The sequence below is a fragment of the Bidens hawaiensis genome, unplaced genomic scaffold (genome assembly GCF_021521415.1).
Source record: "Bidens hawaiensis isolate Kalapana, Puna unplaced genomic scaffold, B.hawaiensis_p1.1 tig00001511_1, whole genome shotgun sequence".
NCBI lineage: Eukaryota > Viridiplantae > Streptophyta > Magnoliopsida > Asterales > Asteraceae > Bidens > Bidens hawaiensis.
In genome coordinates this window covers 156,646-178,551 of record NW_027491085.1, presented here as the reverse complement: position 1 = coordinate 178,551, position 21,906 = coordinate 156,646, and the positions used below count along the sequence as shown (strand labels likewise).

The 21,906-nt window shown below is 38.9% G+C and overlaps 3 protein-coding genes across 3 annotated transcripts; 1 reads left to right on the top strand and 2 right to left on the bottom strand.

Moving 5' to 3' along the window:
* Positions 1 to 1,374: 1,374 nt before the first annotated feature.
* LOC143581372 (uncharacterized) lies at positions 1,375 to 2,034 on the bottom strand. Its single transcript, XM_077064189.1, has 2 exons — positions 1,444 to 2,034; positions 1,375 to 1,386 (listed from the first exon to the last, which is right to left on the bottom strand). Exons 1-2 carry the CDS (start codon positions 2,032 to 2,034, stop codon positions 1,375 to 1,377), a joined length of 603 nt encoding a protein of 200 aa, XP_076920304.1.
* Positions 2,035 to 5,314: 3,280 nt separating this feature from the next.
* Positions 5,315 to 8,741, bottom strand: LOC143582273 (uncharacterized). Its single transcript, XM_077064883.1, has 3 exons — positions 7,656 to 8,741; positions 5,544 to 6,068; positions 5,315 to 5,432 (listed from the first exon to the last, which is right to left on the bottom strand). The coding sequence occupies exons 1-3, from the start codon at positions 7,959 to 7,961 to the stop codon at positions 5,334 to 5,336; spliced, it is 930 nt and encodes a 309-aa protein (XP_076920998.1). The 5' UTR covers positions 7,962 to 8,741; the 3' UTR covers positions 5,315 to 5,333.
* A 5,319-nt stretch (positions 8,742 to 14,060) lies between these two features.
* Positions 14,061 to 14,630, top strand: LOC143581362 (uncharacterized). Its single transcript, XM_077064185.1, has one exon. The coding sequence runs from the start codon at positions 14,061 to 14,063 to the stop codon at positions 14,628 to 14,630; it is 570 nt and encodes a 189-aa protein (XP_076920300.1).
* The last annotated feature ends 7,276 nt before the right edge of the window (positions 14,631 to 21,906 follow it).

Genomic DNA, 21,906 nt, shown 5'->3' with positions numbered 1-21,906 from the left:
ATCATATTGCTATAGTTTTTCAGTTAAAAAAAAATAACATTTTATGTATGAGTGTTTGCGGTTTGCTTCTGATGGTTTTTAAATTAAACCGTGAGCCAAAAACGTTAGTAACGTCTTTTGTTGTCGAAAACCGAACACCCCGTTGAAAAATGAAATCGGTTGGCCAAAGGTTAAAGAAAAAAATCAATCGTGAAATCAAACCAATTACCAGTTTAAAATGTTTCACGGTTTCAAACTTAACAACGAACACACATAAACTTGTAATGTGATTACCAAAGCCGTGTTTCCCGCAGCATCGCGCGGGCACCCGTCTAATATCATATTACAAACTTTCTTAAAAATTACTTATTTTCTTTTACAACAAAAGTTTACAAAGACGCTAAAAAATGTACTACATATTAAAATAATATTATATGTGTGAGAGACAACATGGTTGAGACAACATTACTTGTTCTAACGATGTCTGGAATCATGGACTTGGCACAAACGGACTTCACCCACAATGGGGGTTGTCTAGCCACATCACATTTGCATGATCCGGGCTTCCAACAAACAACATTGATTTGGGTAGGTATTTGCCTAATTGAGCCGGAGTCACTTTTGGCCATTAACCACTTTTGTAAACAAAGTTCTTTAATACCAAAGTAGCGGTAAAGAACTGTACAAGTGCGTATGATCGGTTTTGTATAAATTTATATCTAAACGTAAATAAAAATAAAAAAAATGTTAAAAACGGTTATACAATAATAGTAGCTCCAACAATAGCAATAAAATGAACAAAGAGAAGAATAAACTTAATTGCTTAAAAAAAAGACTAAAGCAAGACCCTACTAACTACTAAACAATACCAAAACCACCTAAAACTCTACTTCCTAAATAATAGGAACAAGTCCCTTTAAACCAACGCGGTATGGACGTGATGAGAACTTGGTTGGAAACGGTTCAGTTCATTACGGTACAATCAAAATATATATTTTGTGATCAAAGTTGAAACTGAAAAGGTGGGGTTAAAAGTGTGAATTCCTTTGTGATCAATTTGTTCAAGTCTGTAACTTTTGTGATAAAAGTTTGAAAGGTTACAAGTTTAGTGCAAATTGTAAATATATATAAGTTTTGTATCCAGATTTTAAGGGCTAAAAGTCTAGTGACAAAGGTTCAACAAAAGTAAAATGTAAAAGTTTCACGCTAAGATTTTAAGAGCTAAAAGTTGTGTACAAAACTAAAGAGTAAAAGTTTGTGAAAAAGGTTAAAATATATACAAACTTGTATGGCTAAAGTTTTATGCCCAATATGTAAAAGTATGAAAGATTGGTAAGTGATTGGGATCGGGATTAATGGACATTAATCGGTCCTTAGTTAATATTTTTACTATGATCATATCAACTCCTAACAAGTTTATATATTTAAAAACACCAAATTTACAATAATAAGTCGTAAAATTACCTGGTGAAACCCACGTTCTCTCGTCAGGGAAACCCCAAGCTCGGTCACACAAGCATGAACCCTTTCATCATCCCCGTATAAATAACTATACCGGCCAAGACACCCGTCGAGAGTCCGCGCTAGCTCTGCAGCCAGCGGATAACTCACGGCGAACCCACCGCCACCAAACGCCAAATCATACGAGTGCCACACGTCCTGTGCGACACTCTCTGAGATCCCACCAATGTAGTACATCTTTCGGTGATCATATTTCGATAACACCGATACCAAATTATCCGTAAAAAACACCGTATCATCGTCCCCCATCACAAACCATCTTACATCCTGTAACCCGAGCTTGAACGACTCCAACACAATTCGGGCTATGCGAGGGTTGTGCCTGGAATTATTCAACCGAGTCACATTTTCCGAGACCTTGAAGGGTATGGAATTTGTGTGAGAGAATAATTCCGGGTCAGGTTGTTGGTCCAACCAAACGTATCCTCGGGTTACGTTTGGTTGCCACCATAGCTTGGAGTAGTGGCGACGTTTCGTCCACGTGTTAACAGATCCACATATGCCAAAAAGCACGTGTGAGACATCAGTTGGCATTTCGGATGTTCCGAGGACAAAATCCTTGTCTTGGGAGGTTGGTTCATGATCAATATTCCACTGGAGAAGGCGTAAGGCGAAGAGAAGGATTAAGGAGGCCAAGAAAGATACGAGAATAAGAAGCGTTATGAATGACTTCGTTACGAATTTACTCTTCTTGTAGTGAAAAACATTTGTCATTTCTTGAATCTGGTCGAAGAAACCTCTTCGGTTGATCCTCGTACGATTGGAAGAGGATTTAAGGACAAAATTGGAGCTAGGTATCATATATATATGGAAATATAATGATGAACCTCAAAACTGTCAACAAAATGCTATGTTCTTCCATATTATGTCATATTCTGTATTGATTCATTTATTTATTAGCATTGATGTATTTACCATAATTATCTTGTTTTGTAACTGTATTTTTACTCTAGTAACTGATCGTAAATATATGAAGAAACCGGTTATACTTTTCATAAAAATAATATCACGTTTGTGCATGAATGCAATGGAGGAGGCATATATATATCATGTATGTATTTGCCTAAAGAGCCGGAGTTGCTTTAGGCTGTTAGCAAAATTCTTTAATACCAAATGAGCAAAAACAACTACTGAGTTTACGAGTTTGATGTGTAAACAAAACATTTCTAGGAAACTTTCATATTGATAAAAAAGATTGAGATAATCGTGGTTATTATATAAATTTATTTATGGAAAACATTTTAATATACACCTGATACGTTTAATTGAACATTTTAAATATACTCCTGATACCTTTAATTAAATAATGTTACATGTGAGGAATAGTTGTAATGCTTTCTACTTGTTGTCTGGTTTTGACCAAAAAGCAATCATTTGTGTGTCCAAATTAAATATTATATTTCAATATATAGTGGTCAAGTTAAGGTGACTGGAAATTGGAATGCAGTTAAAAAACTTTGCCATTATACCGTTAACTAGTATTTATACCCCCGCGTTGCGGCGGGGCGTCAACTGTTAAAGAAAACTAACCCGTTAAACACCAATTATTTGGATGAAATACTAAACAATAAACACCATATTTACTAAGCCACAAATGACTCTGAAATCTCATTAGGTTTCCATTAGTTTATCACAAACCCAAACATGTATGTGTACAATTAGACCATCTAAATCCCATGTTTGTAGGTTGTGTTGATCAACACAATGAAAAAGGTCTAGGTGTTGATATACAATTTGGTTTGGCTTCTTGAAAAACTTGTTAGCATAGACACTATCTCAGGTATATAGTTGGAAAGATCATGCTTTTGGAAGAAAATACTCTCAAACTCCATCCACTAAATGCACATAAACAAAACACTTTACTCTAAAATAATTAATCAAAACCTACACTATAGCAATTAGACATGTCTTTCAAAAGTGCACTTGTAAACATCTGCAAAGTGGAGAGAATTGATTTGATTTATTTATGAAAACCAACCTTGGCTGCCTCTATCTCTATGTCCTGCCTCCGGGTGTCAAAAGACACAGGTTGCAACATGCATATAAAAAATAAATCTGGCTTGCATAGAACTTCCTATGGCTTTGCCTGCAAAAAAAAAAAAAAGGATTTCAACGATTCAAGTTCATTGAAATTAGTCATGTGTTTCAAACGGAAGCAACAATTAGGTTTCACTTGATGCTGATATTTCTACAAATTTGGCATCAACATATAGCATCAGAAACATCAAATTAGTAACCTTGTTTTGTTTACAAACACATAAGAAGGCATTTTGGCCATATCTCATACTTTTTAATTTCAAATTAATCAATCTACGTTACAAATCCAGCACCTATCATAATATGTGTGTTTATAAAAGGTACGTACAAAAACAAAGATAACGACATACACTGTTTTGCAGAATCATGCTTTAGCCCTTCATCAAGTGCCCAGGCTTTGTACCTCTTTAGGTTATCCCTAACTTGATGTATATTTACTGTGTTTGTTGCTCTCCATTTCCACCATATATGTGTCACCGACTTTGATGTACTTCCACCACTACCGTCACCTAGGGTTCGTAAATGGAACTCGGCAACAGTGGAAATCGAAGGCACAATCACCGCAAAACATCATTTTCGTACTGCACCACCGCCATATACAACGGTTGTCGCCTCGGGTTCCTACCTGGCCCGCCAACAGTCGAAATTAAAGGACTCACGCCGGACGACATCATCATCATACACCAGCAGACGGTCCAAATCGGAGCTCGAAGACGACGATGACGGTGGTAGCAAGAGGTGATTGCGAGAGACGGTGGAAAGAGGGTTTCATAATCTGGTAAGTAAACCCTTGTACAACTTAAGCTTCACTTAGTACACACTACAACCTTTGAAGCCTGTTACAACTTGAACTTCACATGGTACAACCTATGATGCAACAAAAAGTTTCAAATTGTAATATATATATATATATATAATTTGAGTATACTATCAATTTACTTAATTTAAAGTAGCTAGTCGTTTGATGATACTAAAGCTTATATAAAAGATTGGCTTGATCATAATTCCAAGTACGAGAGAAGTCGTGATGTTAATGGATTTAATATATCATTTAATGGTAAAACGAATCTCTAGAAAGTAACTCACATATGTATACATGAACTCCGCATATTTAAGCCTTTATCAAATCACTCTAAAATAACACACTCAACTAAGCTCATTTAAAACACAACCAAATGCTACAAAGTTAATTGGCTGTCCTAACCTCGTCCGTGTAGTTTCCCTGTAACTTTAAAAAACGATTATCACCTTAACATTAGACTTCAATTAAGGGGTGTTTGGGTGAGATTTTAAAACTTGCTTATTTGCTCTCTGTTTGTTAAAAAGCAAAATGTGTTTGATAAAGCAACTCCGAAAGCTTCAAAATAGAGCTTTTCAAAAGTTGTTTTTCCTTTTCAAAAAACAAATAAGCAAAAAAAAAAACAATTTTAAAAGTTTCCCCAAACACCCCCTAAGATGGTATTTCCAAGTAGATTTTAACATGCGAAGTATTCTTATTATGTGAAGCACTTATGAGTGATTATTACTCAACAATGTTGAAGTAATTATCGCTCTGGAGTAATTTTATCATAGTGTAATAACTATTAAACCACAAGAAAACTTAGGTGTAGCCTATAATTAATTTACTCGTTATTTAAAACTATAGAGTAATAACAGTTACTTAAGAGTTAAGAGCAGTTTTTAAAAGCATATATTATTTACAAAAATGCCGCAATGTGTTTTTTTATAGGCTTCGCACCGAATAATCTAGTTGTATTTGATCCTAATCAATTTAACCTGCTTGACTAGATGACCTTCTAGGCAGTGATAGTCTCTCCGTGTTTACAATTTCTAACACGTATTTTTACACTATTATACTTCCACCTCACAATCTCACAACATTGCCTCCTTGGCCCCTGCACAATACACCACTTGTCATTGGTGCCTCTAAAAAAGCTACCATTAAAATATATATCGCAAAACCATGAATTAAGATGCCATATTACAACAGAAACAGAGACATTTACCTGCATCCAATAATTCGAGTTCATCTTCGATGCCAAAACTACAACCTTCTTAATTTTGTAAGGATAATGTTTGTTTTTGCATATATCAACTGACTTATCTCTCGTATATGTGGTCATTGTATCATTTTCTGCCTCTTGAATCCGACTAATGTAATATATACTCGGGCGTTCACATGAGTTGGTGGGCATGGGCCGGGTATTGAACGTGAAAGGCCCGTCTTTAAAGCTACTCCATGTGAAGAATGTTTGCAATGGCATCGCGAGTTCTTGGACCCTCAAGAGAGTGGGGTATATCTGGACAGTGTATCCCCATGAGACAGATATGGACCATGTGTAGTGGTAACAAAACGACTGTTGCATGGCTCGAGGTAGGTCTAACCGGTATGTCTGGATGATAGTGTCCAATGACGCGTACTTCGTTAGGTTTGGTAATAGTGGGTTTATATAGTCAAGGTGGTGGAGTGATATAAGTGGTGTCATGGGGTGTGCTGCTAGTAGACCATACGCGTCTCCTCTGATATCCATCTGTGATAACCAATAAAGGATTAACACTCATTTAATGTAGTTGAACAAAATTCGTAGTTCCACTATTGTATACGCTCTATAATAATATAATATCATTTTCTGAAAAACTTTGGCCTTAAGGTATATTCATCTTCCTGTAGAGATTTTCTAAGGGTGACTTCTAGGTAATTTTAAGAGGGTTATACTTATTTTCTTTGTTTGTGTGCTTGTTGCTTTGCTATCTGTTACTAATATAGTTAATATAGTTAGCACACAAATGTATGTTTTCCAGTAACTCTATTACTAGTATTCTCTGTCGTATTGCTTGTTTAATTTCCCATGTCACACTTCATTACATGTTACAAGCATGTTTTAAGAGGCCGTGGATAGGATAGTGAAAAGGTATGTCTTAGTCTCATCCTTTCTTGACCCTACAAGTAGCTTTTGCCGTGGGCGAGATCTTAATGGGTAAGTTTTTTGTTTTCTCAAAAACATTTGTAAAACCCGGGCATTCTTACAAGTTGCAAATAAGAAGCTTAGTGGAAATTTGAATGTTTTATAAAGACAGTGAGTATACACCGAGACGTGTAGACATGAACATGTTATTAAGCGTACCTAAGAAGACTTTAATGATGGTTCATGCAAAGTAGTTGAGAGTTAAGACTCAAGATCAAGGTTCGACAAGAATCGGATTAGTAGCCATCTTAGCGATCTATAATAACAAATGTAATATGAATCGGTTTCAGGTTGGTTAACCGGTTTGAGACTGTTTTTGGTAGAGGAAATTACAAACCGGTTCCAAATCAGTTTGGTTTCTATTTGATTTTTGGGTCATGACAGTTAAAAAGTTTTTTCCCACCTCTAGCAAAAATCACTCACATTCCCGTCTTAATAGTCCAAAGACACCAATTTATAAACATAAATAAATATTGTGATATAAGTTTTCAAGAAAACACCATTAAAAAAATTCCAAATATTAATTTAAGGAAAATTGATTTTAAATAATCTTAATTATGTCCTATTGAAATTAATAGTCTTAACTTCACACTTAGCTACACTTAGCCGGTGGCAGTCCCGACTAAAGGTTTATTTTTTTCAATGGTCAGTGACTAACAAATGGTTAAACTCTGTTAGTCTGTTGCTTACGTGGTAAGCCTAATTGGCCATTGGAAAAAAAATACACATTTAATTGAGACTGTTATTTGCCAATAAGACATAGTTAAAATTATTTAAAATCAATTTTCTTGAAAACGAAACAGATGATTATTGTCACGTAATGAGGCAACATAGATGTTTATTGACAAGTAGGCGTGCCACGTAAGCATAGACTAATGGATGGTTAAGATTGCCACCATCTAAAAAAGTGAATTTAAAACTATTATGTGACAATCACATAAAAGTTAAGATTTTTAAAACCAGCATTCTTTAGTTTAATTACGACACCCACTCCAACAAGATTATCGATTAAGGTTCATTTGACAATGATCCTTCGACACCACATGTTAGCGGGGACACATGTCATCAATCAATGTTCTTACTTTTTTTTTACGTGTCCTGTCTCCTAAATTTAAAACTATTAACTTTACAAAAATCACTCGCAAAAATTACCTGGTGAAACCCACGCTCTTTAGTCAAGCCAACTCCAAGCTCACTCACACACGCACAAACCCTTTCATCCGATCCGTACACATAACTATACCGATCAAGACACCCGTCTAGAACCCGCTCTAACTCCGCAGCCAACGGGTAACTAACCGCAAACCCACCACCACCAAACGCCATATCATACGAGTGCATCACGTCTTGTTCCACACTCTCCGAACTCGCACCAATGTAGTACATCTTTCGGTGATCATATTTCGATAAAACCGATACCAAATTATCCGCGAAAAACACTGTATCGTCGTCTCCCATCACAAACCATCTTACATCAGGTAACCCGAGGTTAAACGACTCCAACACAATCCGAGCTATCCGAACCGCCGGATTCGGGTTCGGATCCGGGTTCGAGTTTGACCCGGATACTTTCGACCCGGTCACTTTTTCCGAGATTTTAAAAGGGAGTGAATTTGGGTGAGTGAATAGTTTCGGGTCGGGTTGTTCGTCTAACCAAACGAATCCTCGGGTTATATTCGGTTGCCACCAGATTTCGGAGTAGTGTCGACGATCCGGCCACGTGTGAACCGATCCGCTAATACCAAACAGCACGTGTGAAATGTTAGTAGGCTGTTCGGATATTCCGACAATAGAATAAGAATATTCCTGTTATTGGTAGGTTGTTTCTGGAATATTCCGGTGGAGTATCCGTGACGATTGGCGGCGTAAGGCGGAGAGAACGAGAAAGGAAGCCGACAAAACTACGAGAATAAGAAACGTTAACTTAAACGACTTATTGTAATAATGAAAAACATTTGTCATGTCTTGAATCTGGTCGGAAGAACCTCGGATGTTCCTCGTACAATCGGAAGGGGTTTCGGCCGAGGAGGTTGGGTTTGAGGACAAAAGTGGAGCCTTGGTATCGTGAGTGGAAGAACAGGAACCTTAAAATAAGATCACGTACGATACATATGATGTGATGAGGACACGTGTATGTTGTTTTTTGGACTTTAATCACCTTTTTTTAAACAAGATTGATTAATACCAAATGTGCAAAACAAAAGCACTAGTTAAAAGTTAAAATAAAATATTTTGTTGAAACTTTAATATATGAAAAAAATGAATTGAATAATCGTTCTTTGACATGTAGACTATTTCAAAATACACTAGACAATTGATACCTGAACCAAATGACTTGACATGTGAGGAGCCGCTGTCAAGCTTTGGACTATTAATCTATTATTGATCAATAACTAATGCGTATTATATAGTTAATAGTTATTGATGATTATTTAAGTAATCTGAAAGGTAATTAAGTTAGGCGACTAGAAATTGAAGTACAATTGAAAGATTAACCAATCATCTAATATATCAATCAAATTAAATAGTTTGTAGGTTGAAATTCGATTCAAAATAGCATAAAATCGTCTTGAATAGTTATGGAAATATGACAGAACTTGGGGTTCAATATATGATTTCAGGTGTTTGATAGTTGTTAGAAATAACTAACAATGATGGTAAGATATTGCATGTACTTTAGTGGGTAATCCTCATAGTCTGAAACTTTTTCCTACGGGTTTGGAAAGTTTTGATGGACTGACGGCTGATTGTCTATCACCTAAGTTTGAGTTTTCTACGGGTTTGATGTTAAATTTATATGGATGTGATGTCAACACATGAATATATCACTAAAAAGAAATTTGTATGGGTTCAACCGAACACGTTCTTTAAAAGCTGCTTACACTCCTGGTAATCCGAGTCCTAGTTGGAGACTTAGAGCATCTATGAAGCCCATAATGACTTTTTAAAATAAGGCATGATGTTTGGGCCAAACATTGACATGCTAAGACGCTAAGTAGGAAGATGTTGGTTACTAGGCCCAAATGTAAAAGGCAGACGGGCTAGTGGGAAATGAAATTTATGGATTTTGATTTTGATAATGCTAGTAGGAAGTACCGAAGTGGGAACCGGGGTTATATGGTTACATGGCTGAAGCACCTATGTAATTGGCAAGCCACAACTTTTGAATAAACATTGTAGGTTGTGGTTAGGAACTCAATTTCTTTTTCATAAAATGGTAGTTGTCTACTTTGGAAACATGTTCAAAGAGAGCTGTTAATTTATTAAACTCTTAAACTTGGACCATGAGTTGTGGAGCGCCGGATCGAGCACTCTGCCAAAATTCCAACTAGGCAAGTTTTACGGTACACACCACATGTGGTGTCAAAGGGCATGAAAGACACTTTCCATGAGGGTAGCGAACGTGAATGCTTGTTTCACTTATTTTTTTAATTATTATTTACTAATCAATCATTTCACTCAAACCAATTATTTTTGTCACTTTCACTCACCCTTCCATAACACCCTGGGATGTGAAAGGTAAAAGCCCTTTGCAACCGGATCAATTACATAATTACATGTTGCGATCACTTTTCACCTTAGTCATTTCACCTGTCTCATAGCATATAGTCTTATTCTTACTCTAATTCTATAAAAGTGCCCTTGAACCCATTATGATGCCTTTTTTTTTAAGTTTTGGATTATTTTGTCTTTTCTGTTGAGATATTCATAAAGAAAATAAAAGTGTATATCTATAGATTTTTTATTTCTTTAAATAACAATTTTTTACACCTAAACAAAAGGATTTAAACGAGATTATGAGAGAAAATACTCTTCTGTTTTGTTAAATAGTATCATTGAGTTGGTTAATTACTTCAATAGACATATGTTGAAACTAAGCCAACGCAAGAGCGACTATGGACTCTCCCCGAATCTTTTAGGTTAGATAGTTCGTCATTGTTTTACATAAACCCGTGTAGATTTTGTAACAGTTTATATATATTTCTAGACATTAATATATATTTTACTTCCATGAATTTTAGATTTATTTTTGATATTATTATTTTTAATGCAAATCAAAATTACTAACGGTCTTAAAGACCCATGACCACGTCGACCAGTGGGTAAGACCCATGATCAACTATTTTACCCACAAAACGTTTTACAACAAAGTATCAATGATTCATATTAGAAGATGCTTTCTTCTAGAAGTACAAAGGTGCGCAATTATATATGAAAACATGGTCTTAAAAGGGCTAATTAGTCCTTTCCTGTTGTCTTTTTACAATTTTATTTTATGGTTAATTTTAATTGGGACTAGCTACTTAGTCTTCACACAAGTCAAATAATTCGTGTATTAATTACAATTAATTATGAATTGTTGTAGTAGGAAAGAAGCAATGTGTCCCTTGTGCTTGTAGTTTAATCAAACTTTTGGAATTTAGGGTATTTGAAGTTTTATGATTATATATAAGGAATCATATCAAGTAACCAATTCAAATGCTCCAAAATTTGGTACAATTATTGTCAATATAAAAATAATTGATAACATTGTAGCTCACCATGACTTACAAAATTAAAAGAGAAATTAATCCCGTATTTTAATGATCATATTCTTTTTGTTATATGTATCAATTGTTGGTGAATTTCGAGATAATAACTTGGATAATCTAAGAGTCATTTAACACTTTCTATTTACAACTATTTTGGTGGTTCTTTAGAAGTTTCAACTGGATAAAACTTAGATGAGATCAAGAATGAGTATGTGAAATTAAAAATGAATTTTGTGAATAACGCTCGACCAAAACAAACGGGATATATTGATTAGATTTTGGTAACTACTAAAATTCCCTTTTAATTATTTATGGTAAAACGTGGCATATTAGAAAATTTATTTTTCTAGTGAAAACTTTAATATAACAACATTAGGCGTGCTGCTCCTTCGACAATGCCACGGTCTACCACCCTTAACCTTGATACCAGAGGCGTTGAGCTCTTGGAATCTTCATTCGTTAGGAGTTTCCCCTGGCATTGTAATAAAGTAAAACAAGGGTGCACTTCGCCCCTCTAACTTATTTAATGTATATTACAATTCACATTGGTTAACAATTAATTTCAAGTACACTAAAATATTTAATACGGTTAAACAGTATAAATTTCATTAATTGTTATATTCATAGCTTAAAACTTTTCCCGTAATATTTATACATTAATTTTTAACAATAAAATGACTATAACCCATGGTTGTGTTTGTCCGACCCTTCGACATGAATTTGAAGAAGGGGTGGTCCCATATTTACCGATGCTACCCCTGCTGCCATAGTCGCCCTTGTTTGTGTGCCATCATCTTTGATATACACAAAATAAAACCAAGTTACTACCAAGTTTCCTATAATCAAATTAACAATGCAAATATTAAAGCAAAAACGAAAGTATTAAACCATTGTCAAGCTACATGCATAACGCCATCCCATAGATGCTGATCGATCTTCTGAAGTTAGTATAATGATCAATAGTCCAATATATCTTTGTAGCATACAAGTTGTGTACGTGTTTTAAAGATACGACAAAGGTTAATTGCCAAAATTAGGGTTTTGGTGTGGCTACAATAGGGCTAGTTATGGGATCTTATGTGATATGCACATAAACAAATTAAGTTACTAACAAGTTTCATATTAGCAAATTAAGATTGAATGTATCATAACAAAGAATACTTGTATCAAACTATTGTCAATCTACACACACACGAAACATTAATCAATAGCTCGATGACCAATAATCGGTTATATATATACATATATATATATTGTATAGATCAAATGCAAAACATAAGAAATATACAAATAACTAGAGTAATTATGTTAACACTTTTATAATTATTATTGCTCTATAACTTTTGAACTAAAATAACTATTATTACACTATTTTATTTTTTATAACTTAATTATTAGTTCAAAATTGTAATTATACTACCTATTTGTATGTTTAATAGGTTAATATTTTGGTATCGGATCTACCCCTATACATATAATAAATGAAAAACTTCTAAAGAAATAATTTTAACTTTTTAATTTTTTTGTAGGTTTTTTTTCCCATATTCTCCATATAGAGGAAAGTTATTATAAAAATAAGTAATTTTCTAGGAAGACTAGAAATATATCATAGTTATTGGATCATGTTAATCAATAGTTTGAGATTAAAAATTACCAATAACCGACAAAGTTTCCTAAAATTACTCTTTCATCACTATAACCGACATTGTTTCCTAGAATCATTCATTTCACCATCATTTGTAATGTTAAATGTCAAAAAATTGTTGGTATTTATCATTCTTATGAAACTACTTATTTTTATTTGAACCATTTTATATATATACATGACTTTCTAGAGGGAAATTAATGATTATAAAATATTGATCATTTTGCTTAATTTTGACTTAAAATTTTCGGTTGACGATAAGACAGAAGAACACATTAATTATCTTGAACTATGATCCAATTCGGGTCGCATTTAAATATTCTGAGTGAGCATATACTTACAGGACAACATTCAAAGCAAGACATCCATTTCAATTACTTTTATTAATTTAATTACCACAACATGTTAGCCTAATGTTTTTATTTATGTCCTTTTCTATCTAGCAATCTTCTGTACAGAATTTTGTTCATTGACTTTAACATGAAATATGACCATTGATTATTAATTTAGTTTTATGAATTATGAATCTTGAAATTTCTTTGAAGAAATTAACAAACCACCAACAAACACTAAAACAAGTTATCCCCATATATCTTAATATGTGATATAAAATCTGACCCGAAAATGATTAAATTTGAGTAATATATATATCAAAATTGAGGATGATTGTTTAATATATCTTCATTAGTTTTTACCATCTGAATAAAAAAACTAAATGAAATACTTTGAGTTTGTATTAACCTTAATGATATCCGGCCTTCATGAGCTTGAAATACATGAAGGTTCCATATATTGGGTCTAGGATAAAGATGAAGGCTTTAATTAGTTAAAGAATTGAAACAGTAACAATATTATAAGATGGAAAATTATTGAAACTGGCCTTTTAGTCTAATGTTACGGGATGATGATTAAGGTTTGAGATTTTTATGTCTCGGGTTTGAAAACTGATTCAAATGGATTTTCCCACAGTAGTAAGTTTTCTTTTTAATGACGTTCTTTGTTGGGTGATCAAACCTGCAACGCCAAAATCAATATGAATGCTAACTAATATTTCATTTCAGAAAGACTAATTCGGATATTGGAGGTAGTTCGAAACATTGATAAAAAATAGAGATGGACAAATTATATGTTTACAATATTCAATTACTCTCCCGACACTCAAAAGAGCTAAATGAGAAACTTTCACCTATCTTATTATTTTGTAAACCTATACCCTCTCTCTCTCTCTCTCTCTCTCTCTCTCACACACACACAAATACACACACAATGTCCTAGTTATATGAGTATGTATAACCAAGCCTTAAAACACAACAAAACTTATCCACTATCTTTCTCTAAATTTTCAAACAAGTTTGAAAATTATAAAGTTATAAGAGATCTATGGAGCAATACTCTCAGTATTTGATGTGGGTGAAGAACAAGAACAGTACTATCTTCAACAACTCATTCTGCCACTCATGGGAAGAAGAAGCTTTCGCGGAGGATGCTCGAAGTCCCCTTGGCGGGTTCGTATGGCCTCCAAGGTCTTATTCTTGTAGCTTCTGTAGAAGAGATTTCAGATCAGCTCAAGCCCTTGGTGGTCACATGAACGTTCACAGAAGAGAAAGAGCTAAAATGAAACAATCTTTGAACAGTGTACAACAAAACCCTAAATTCTTATTGGAGTCTACAAGCACTAGTTTCTTCACCACACCGGATTCACCTACTAGGGTTTCTTCAATAACTATATTAAGTCAAGAAAGTCCCACTCTTGCTAGCAACTCAGATGCAAAAAGTTGTGTTTGTGATGAAGTGTTGGTTCTTGGACCAGTTAAAACAAATTTGTATCTAGGGTGTGAAGATGAAGAAGTTATGAATTGCAAGAGGCAGAAGACAACGGCGGTTTCGCCACTGGTCATCAGTGTTGTGGAGGGTGATCAGGTGGATCTTGAGCTAAGGTTAGCTAGGTGAATATATTCTTTAAAAAGGATATATAGTAGTGCAATTAATCCATGCAGGCTTTGTTAGCCAGCTTAATGAATTGGAAGTTTTACATTCTTGAAGCTTTTGTTGTTTTGTTGTGTTGTTAACCACTAGATTATCCCTTTCTTCTTAATTACTTGGTTAGTTTGTTTATTAGAGTGACAAAGTTAATGAAACACCTTCTTTATTTAAACATCTTAAATCCATTACTCTTTTTAATTTGAATATTGTATGTCATCTAAAATTGATAACAAGTTTTGATTGTACATAAGTTATTTGTATGTTAAAGAAAAAGGATTTGAGTGTTTTTTTATCTACATAACAATGGAATGATTATCTGCGTTGCATGTGCTATATATTGCAATCCCAATGAAAATATTCTTTACATGTGCCTTAATTCACATGATACATCTGCGGTTGCATGCCTATGTCATCCAATCATTATTCAAAGTTTAGCAATATCTGGCTAGTATATATGTCACTTAATTAAAGAAATGGGCAGAGTTATATCAAACAATAATATGGTAACTCTATATCATGTTTCATGAATCATGAGGAGTACTATCAGAACGTAAGTCTGATAATGGGACCATGGGAGGCTTTGAAACGTATGCGAACATTAATATGATTAATGTTGCAAAGTTCTTGAATATTAGTCATTAATTAATATCATTGAGACTACCTATTGAATATGACAAACTTCTTAAAAGAGGTATATGTCTCTCATTGAGCACTTGACTTCTTGTGGACACTTAAATGACCATATAATGAGTTTCTAACACTGACATGTCATTCTCAATACCGACAAGATATCAAAATGCTAGCAGACTCGTTGAAAAGTTGAACAAATAATTCTTTGTATCATTTTCATCACAGAGTATTGAAGAAAAAACTTCATTGGCCGTACGCTCAATGAGACTATCTAGTGAATTAGATTCATTACAATCACCTTTAGATAATGTACGTGTTTATGCCTCCTCATTAAGTAAGTGAAGAAACACTAACCTGACCCCGGACAGATTACTGGTAACCTGGGGGTTAGATAGATGTTTCCCACGAGGGGTTAGACCCTGAGAAGATGGTTCTTCTGATAACCTGCAAAACAGACACCGTGAGCTTGTCACTGAGAAGGGGGGGGGGGGGGTTCCTCCTTGTGACCACCCTCCGGCGTGAGAATCAGACTAGATTTCTCTTTAAATATAAATGTATATTAAGAGATTACTAGAGCAGATATCAGGTATAATATGATGATATAAGATGATAATATGATAAGATCAGATGGTCATACCATTTGGGATATTTATAGCCGAAGGTAGGTTTCCAAGGAGGTATGGCCGGCTGCAACAGTGTTCCTGTTCCACCAACAGTAGCCTACGCACGTGCCCTGCTGGTAGTTGGTGGGTAGGCAGCGGCTGATAATGACCAGGCCTGCTGTATACCATTCCTTTTCCACCAACTGCCGGCTACGCACGTGGTATGACAGGAGTTGGTGAGTAGGCAGCGGCTAATAGTGACACAGTACAGGAGCATGCTGCTCACCATACTGTTGTCAATAAGCTGTTGTATCTTTAGTCAGATCTTTTTCCCATACCTCGTCAGGTACAGTACAGAAGATCTTCCCGTATCGTACGGACTGGCTTATTTGGGCGGGAGTATTCCCCCTCCCGCCCTTGTGCGGGATTGTTCCCGGCTTCGCTCATTCCTTCAGGTGACACTGAGTGATTGAGAGCTAAGTGCCTTGTGCGTGTAGCCTTGCTGCGCGGGTGGCCTTCCCTGATGGCTTGTATCCGAGGCTGCGGGGACAGGCGGAGTCCTTCACCATCGGGAGGCATTTCCTGCGGGACCAGCTTGCGTACTGCGCGTAAGGACGTCACGTCTCTGAGCATGGTTGGTCCTGCGGATCCAGTTGGTTTCTGCGCAGACGTCCCTCTTCAAGGTGAGTCTTGCGGGTCCAACTGGGCTCTGCTGGGACCTACCTCTTCAAGTCCCCCCAGTCCAATGTTCTTCTCATGAGTGTTTAATAAATTGAGGTGAACTTTTGGACTTAAGCAGAGGGTTTTGAAAAGGGTTTTTTAAGGTTTTCCATGGGGATTCCTCCCGCGGAAGTCCTTGTCACTTGCAGAAATGCCCGAGTTTCCTGCTTGGTCTTTGGGTATGATGCGGGTAGGCTGTAACCTCCTCGCAAGTCAGGAGCGTTGAGTCCCACTTGTGTGGATTCTCCATGAGGTTTTGGTAGTTTTGAACATAGTGATCAATTATGTTAAGACCACCAATTCCATCCTGGAGCTTCAAACAACGTAGTTCTCGACGTTCCTGCTATGCGGGGATGTTATTTCCGTTTCCGCAAGCATTGCCCAGAAGATCCTTCTTGGTTTCAATTCCCAGCGGAGCGCTATGTATGTGAAGGGTTTTGCCTTAACACTGTACCTGCGCTCGTCTTATGGTTACTTTACTTCCAAGGTATTCCTGGCGTCAATTCTCTGCGGGTGCTAGGTATGTGAAGGGTTTTGCCTTAACACTGTACCCGCACCCGTCTTATAGTTACTTGGTTGCCGAGGTACTTGGCTTCAATTCTTTGCGGGTGCTAGGTATGTGAAGGGTTTTGCCTTAACACTGTACCCGCATCCGTCTTACGGTTACTTGTTCGCCAAGGTTTTCTTGGCTTCAATTCCCTGCGGGTGCTAGGTATGTGAAGGGTTTTGCCTTAACACTGTACCCGCATCCGTCTTACGGTTACTTGTTCGCCAAGGTTTTCTTGGCTTCAATTCCCTGCGGGTGCTAGGTATGTGAAGGGTTTTGCCTTAACACTGTACCCGCATCCGTCTTACGGTTACTTGTTCGCCAAGGTTTTCTTTGCTTCAATTCCCTGCGGGTGCTAGGTATGTGAAGGGTTTTGCCTTAACACTGTACCCGCAGCCGTCTTACGGTTACTTGTTTGCCAAGGTAAGGGGTATTTTCCCGCCTACTTTTTGATCTTTTTGAATTTTGAATTTTGAAATTCGAAGAGTTGGTGGAAAGATAAGAACAGTCCAAAACTCTGAAACGTCGTGCGACGGTTTTCTTCTGACTGTGTCAGATCGTGCAGGAAGTTATGGTGACGTGACAGTACATGGTCATTCCAGACGCTTTTTCAGGCGCGTGGGCGCGATTTTTCGGGCGCGTGGCCGCGAAATTAATGGTACGCGTCCTGTCAACAGCTGTTACCAGCTTGCTCGGTGCCACATGTCACGGTTTCATTGCACCTTCAATTTCTCTCTCCTTCGCATTAAATTCACCGCATTAATTGCGATCACTATATAAAGGGGAAGAGGGTCCTTTGTAATTCACATCTTCACTTCTTCTCTTTCATCTCTAAGGCGATTTTTTGTGAATACTCTCTTATTCAGTTGAGCATTCCTCCGAAATCGTTTCTTCTTCCTCTGCAATATGTCTTCACATGATGCTGAAGCTGTAGTCGATGATAAGAGTACTGCTGGCGAGTGCCAGTGTGCTCTGCCCGGCGATCAGTACAGGTATGTTGTTAGGAAGTTCATGCTCGATCCTCTTGAGCCTGAGTTTCCTGAACCCCATCAGACCGTGTACGATGCCCCCAGTGGCAAGATCGGGGTATATGCTGCATTCTTTGTTTATGGGAACCTTAGGTTCCCATTGACAAAGTTTGTGTACCGTGTCCTGGAGAGGCACGGTGTGCACCTGACCGAGGTGCATCCGATGGCGATTGCCAAGATTCGGCACTTCGAGTGGGTGTGCCGGATTCTGGGTATTGAGCCCTATGTGGACCGCCTGATGACCTTCTATACTTGGAGGTGCATCCAGGGGTGGTACACCCTGACAACCTGGATCAAGGGTTTGAAGATTTGCGCGACCGAGCGCAGTCTCCGATCGTGGAAGCGGGAGTTCTTCTACATTTCTGCCCGCGCCGTCCCCATTGCCATGAAGTTTAAAAATGGCCAAGCAATTCTGAGCCACCACGCCACCAACTACCAGGAGGCGGAATGGTTCGCGAAGATATCCTGGGTCCAATCTCCGGTTTACCGGTTTGCGGAGTCCGGGATGGTGATGCTGGGGATGAGCCGGGTATGGAAGGAGGCGTCTCAGGTTCCCATCCTTCTCGAATACGGTTTGAACTCTACTCCTTATGGTATGTCTTGTTTTTCTTGCTGATACGAGTTTGTCTTCTAACTGTTTCTTTTCTTTCAGAGGGGAACGATTTGGAGTCGCTCCTGTACCCGCGGGAAGCTGATGGTCCCGCGCGGATGGGTACTCGTGCTCTAGACGAGAACGAGCTACCCATCCTGGAACAAACGGCGGATCGGTTTGTGGAGGTCTATCCGCTGGGCCACGAGATCCTGAGCCACCGGCGGCCAGGTAAGGCGTTATTCTATCCTCCACCCCTCAATGCTGTACCCGCTGCTGGAATTCCTGACATCCTGTCTTCTTCTGAGGAATCCGCAGATGGTCCTCCGTTGGTGCGGAAGAAGAGGGCTGCCGGCGGGAAAGGGAAGGAGAAGGTGGCCTCCACAGCTGATCCGGTGCTTCTATCTGACACCGAGTCAGATAGTGAAGAGGTGGCGGGGAACCCCGGTGGTGAGAAGACCACTGCTCCGGAGGCTACGACTGTTACCTCCGGAGAACCAATGACGACGACGGTGACCGGCATCAAGAGACCGGCTCCATCGGGTTCGTCCCCGCCCGTCCGTACGTTCAAGCTCAAGAAAATCCGTAAGTACAAACATCCTTATCTTTGTAGATTTATCACTTTATAAATTTATTGAAACACAATCTTCTTGTGCAGGCGTGGATGTTGACGCATTCCAGGGTGGAGCGCAGAGGAGTACCCCTCCGCCGATGACGGTAGGCTCGGTCAGCCTACCTGAGGCGTCGACCCAGGCGCCTGCGCCTGCTTCCGCTGGTCCAGTTGCTCACTCCTTTGAGCCGACTGTTCCAGCCGAGATGACGTCACCGCCGGCGGTGAGTGCGATTTTTACAGCATCCTTCACCGAGCCGGCGGTTACTGTTGCTGCTGACTCCGCGGCGGCGACCGCGGCGGACACCATGCCTCCGCCATCGACTGCGGCGGAAACCATGCCGCCTCCGCCATCGGCCTCGACGGCCGAACCTTCAGGTACGCGCGGGGCTTCTCGCCAATCTTTGTTACCTTCCCATCTGCCTGACCTTTTGGATGGATTTCCCTTAGGTTCAGGTGATGGGTTCGGTGGCTATCGGCCTGTAATCGACCCTACAGGTGCGTAGGGTTCTTTTGGCCTTCATATTTTTCTTCATCTTTTCCTAACTGCTTTGTTTCTTTTGCAGTGTCGGATTCCAATGAAGTGTATGTTTCGCGATGGAACATCCGCCGAGGAACAACCCTTCGTACCCCTGTGGAGTGCGTGGAATGGGCTCGTCACGCTGCTCCCCATGGTGCGTTGGGGGAAGCCATGGCTAGCTACCAGGAGGGTAGGCTAACCAATGAGCTTCGGGTACTCCAGGCCCGGATGCAGCCGCGCGTCGAGCTGCTTTGTCGTGAAAACGACAAGTTGAAAGCAGCTCGCGCCAAGGAAGTATCTCAAGCGCGGGCTCTTCGGGAGGAGAACCAAAAGTTGGCCGCAGCTGCTGCGGAGAAGGAGAAGGCCTTTAAGGCCCTCGAGGTTGAGGTTCAAGCGCGTCTCGAGGCCCGCTCCAAGGCTGCCCAAGCTGTTAACGAACAGCTTCGGCTGGCTAAGGAGACTGCGAGGAACGCAACCGAGAGGGCCACCAAGGCTGAAGCCGTTGCTGAGCCTTTACGCGTGGAGAACGAGGAGCTCAAGGCCAAATTAGAGGCTCTCCAACGTGCTCATGATGCCTTGGCGATGGAAGATGCCAAGAAGCTCCAGGAGATCTTGGACCAGAGGGGCGTGCTTGACCATACCGAGCGGGAAGCTTAAGGGTGTCGAAGAGGCTACCGCAAAGGAAGTGCTACTTGCCAACCTTAACAAAAGCGAAGCCGAACGCACCTGCACCCAAGCTCAAGCCGCCCTTCAAGAAGCTCTGGTTGCCAAGGAATGGCTTCTTCGAGAAGCGTTGTCTCAGGTATGTTTAGCTTTACGTCTTCACGCTTTCCTTTGTACATAGGGTGTTTGACACTTGTATTTTTTTTGTAGGTTGTGCATCGGGTCTTCTCAGAGACTACTTACGATGATGCCATGAGCGCAGCCCTCAACGCTTCTCATGAGGATGGGGAAAAGGCCGGCTTCCTGCTTGGTCTAGGGTTCGTTGAGAAAGGCGTCCCGCCTTCCAACTTCCCTTTGTTCGATGTGGACACCGAAGCTGCATATGACCAAGCGGTGAACCAATATGCCGCCTTTCCGCATCCGGTGGTGGAGAAGGTGAAGGAAGTCGCTGCTGCTGATGATGGACTTGCTATCCTCAAGGCTTTCCTTGAACCGCCACGCTCTACTGATGGGGCGGGTCCAAGTGGAAGTGGTCCTGAAGCTTGATTATGAAGATCCCTTCCCGCTGCTAGGATAGACTAGATTTTGTTTTGTAGGCGGGTAGTTACCCAGCCATTCTTTGTAATATATCTTTGTGAAATACAAATCTTTTTGCGTATAAGATTGTTATTTCCTTCTCTGGGTTCCTTGCTTTATAAACTTATGACTTGCATACTTAGTTTAAATTAGCAATTTTCCAAGTGTTTAGAATAAGTTAACCTGTTGAACGTGGTTGATAATGGGTTAAAGTTTTGCTTCCTCTTTCGTGATTGTGCGGGTGGAACCGTCACTTGCACTTAGTAGGATGGCTAAACTTTAACCTTCATCTGACCTGCGTGTAGGTTTTCCTCATCTTTTGAGGATAAGTTAACCTTTGAACGTGGTTGATAATAGGTGTGAAGTTTTGCTTCCTCTTTCGTGATTGTGCGGGTGGAACCGTCACTTGCACTTCGTAGGATGGCAAAACTTTACCCTTATCTGACCTGCGTGTAGTTTTTCCTCATCCTTTGAGGATAAGTTAACCTTTGAACGTGGTTGATAATAGGTGTGAAGTTTTGCTTCCTCTTTCGTGATTGTGCGGGTAGAACCGTCACTTGCGCTTAGTAGGATGGCAAAACTTTACCCTTATCTGACCTGCGTGTAGGTTTTCCTCATCTTTTGAGGATAAGTTAACCTTTGAACGTGGTTGATAATAGGTGTGAAGTTTTGCTTCCTCTTTCGTGATTGTGCGGGTGGAACCGTCACTTGCACTTAGTAGGATGGCAAAACTTTACCCTTATCTGACCTGCATGTAG

Excerpts from the sequence above, each read along its gene's own strand:
- LOC143581372 (XM_077064189.1), bottom strand. The coding sequence starts at position 2,034 with ATGCCAACTGATGTCTCACACGTGCTTTTTGGCATATGTGGATCTGTT.
- LOC143582273 (XM_077064883.1), bottom strand. The coding sequence starts at position 7,961 with ATGGGAGACGACGATACAGTGTTTTTCGCGGATAATTTGGTATCGGTT. Across the intron at positions 6,069-7,655 it reads AAGAGCGTGGGTTTCACCAG|ATGGATATCAGAGGAGACGC; the intron begins GTAATTTTTGCG and ends TGGTTATCACAG. Across the intron at positions 5,433-5,543 it reads ACTCGAATTATTGGATGCAG|GGGCCAAGGAGGCAATGTTG; the intron begins GTAAATGTCTCT and ends TGTATTGTGCAG.
- LOC143581362 (XM_077064185.1), top strand. The coding sequence starts at position 14,061 with ATGGAGCAATACTCTCAGTATTTGATGTGGGTGAAGAACAAGAACAGT.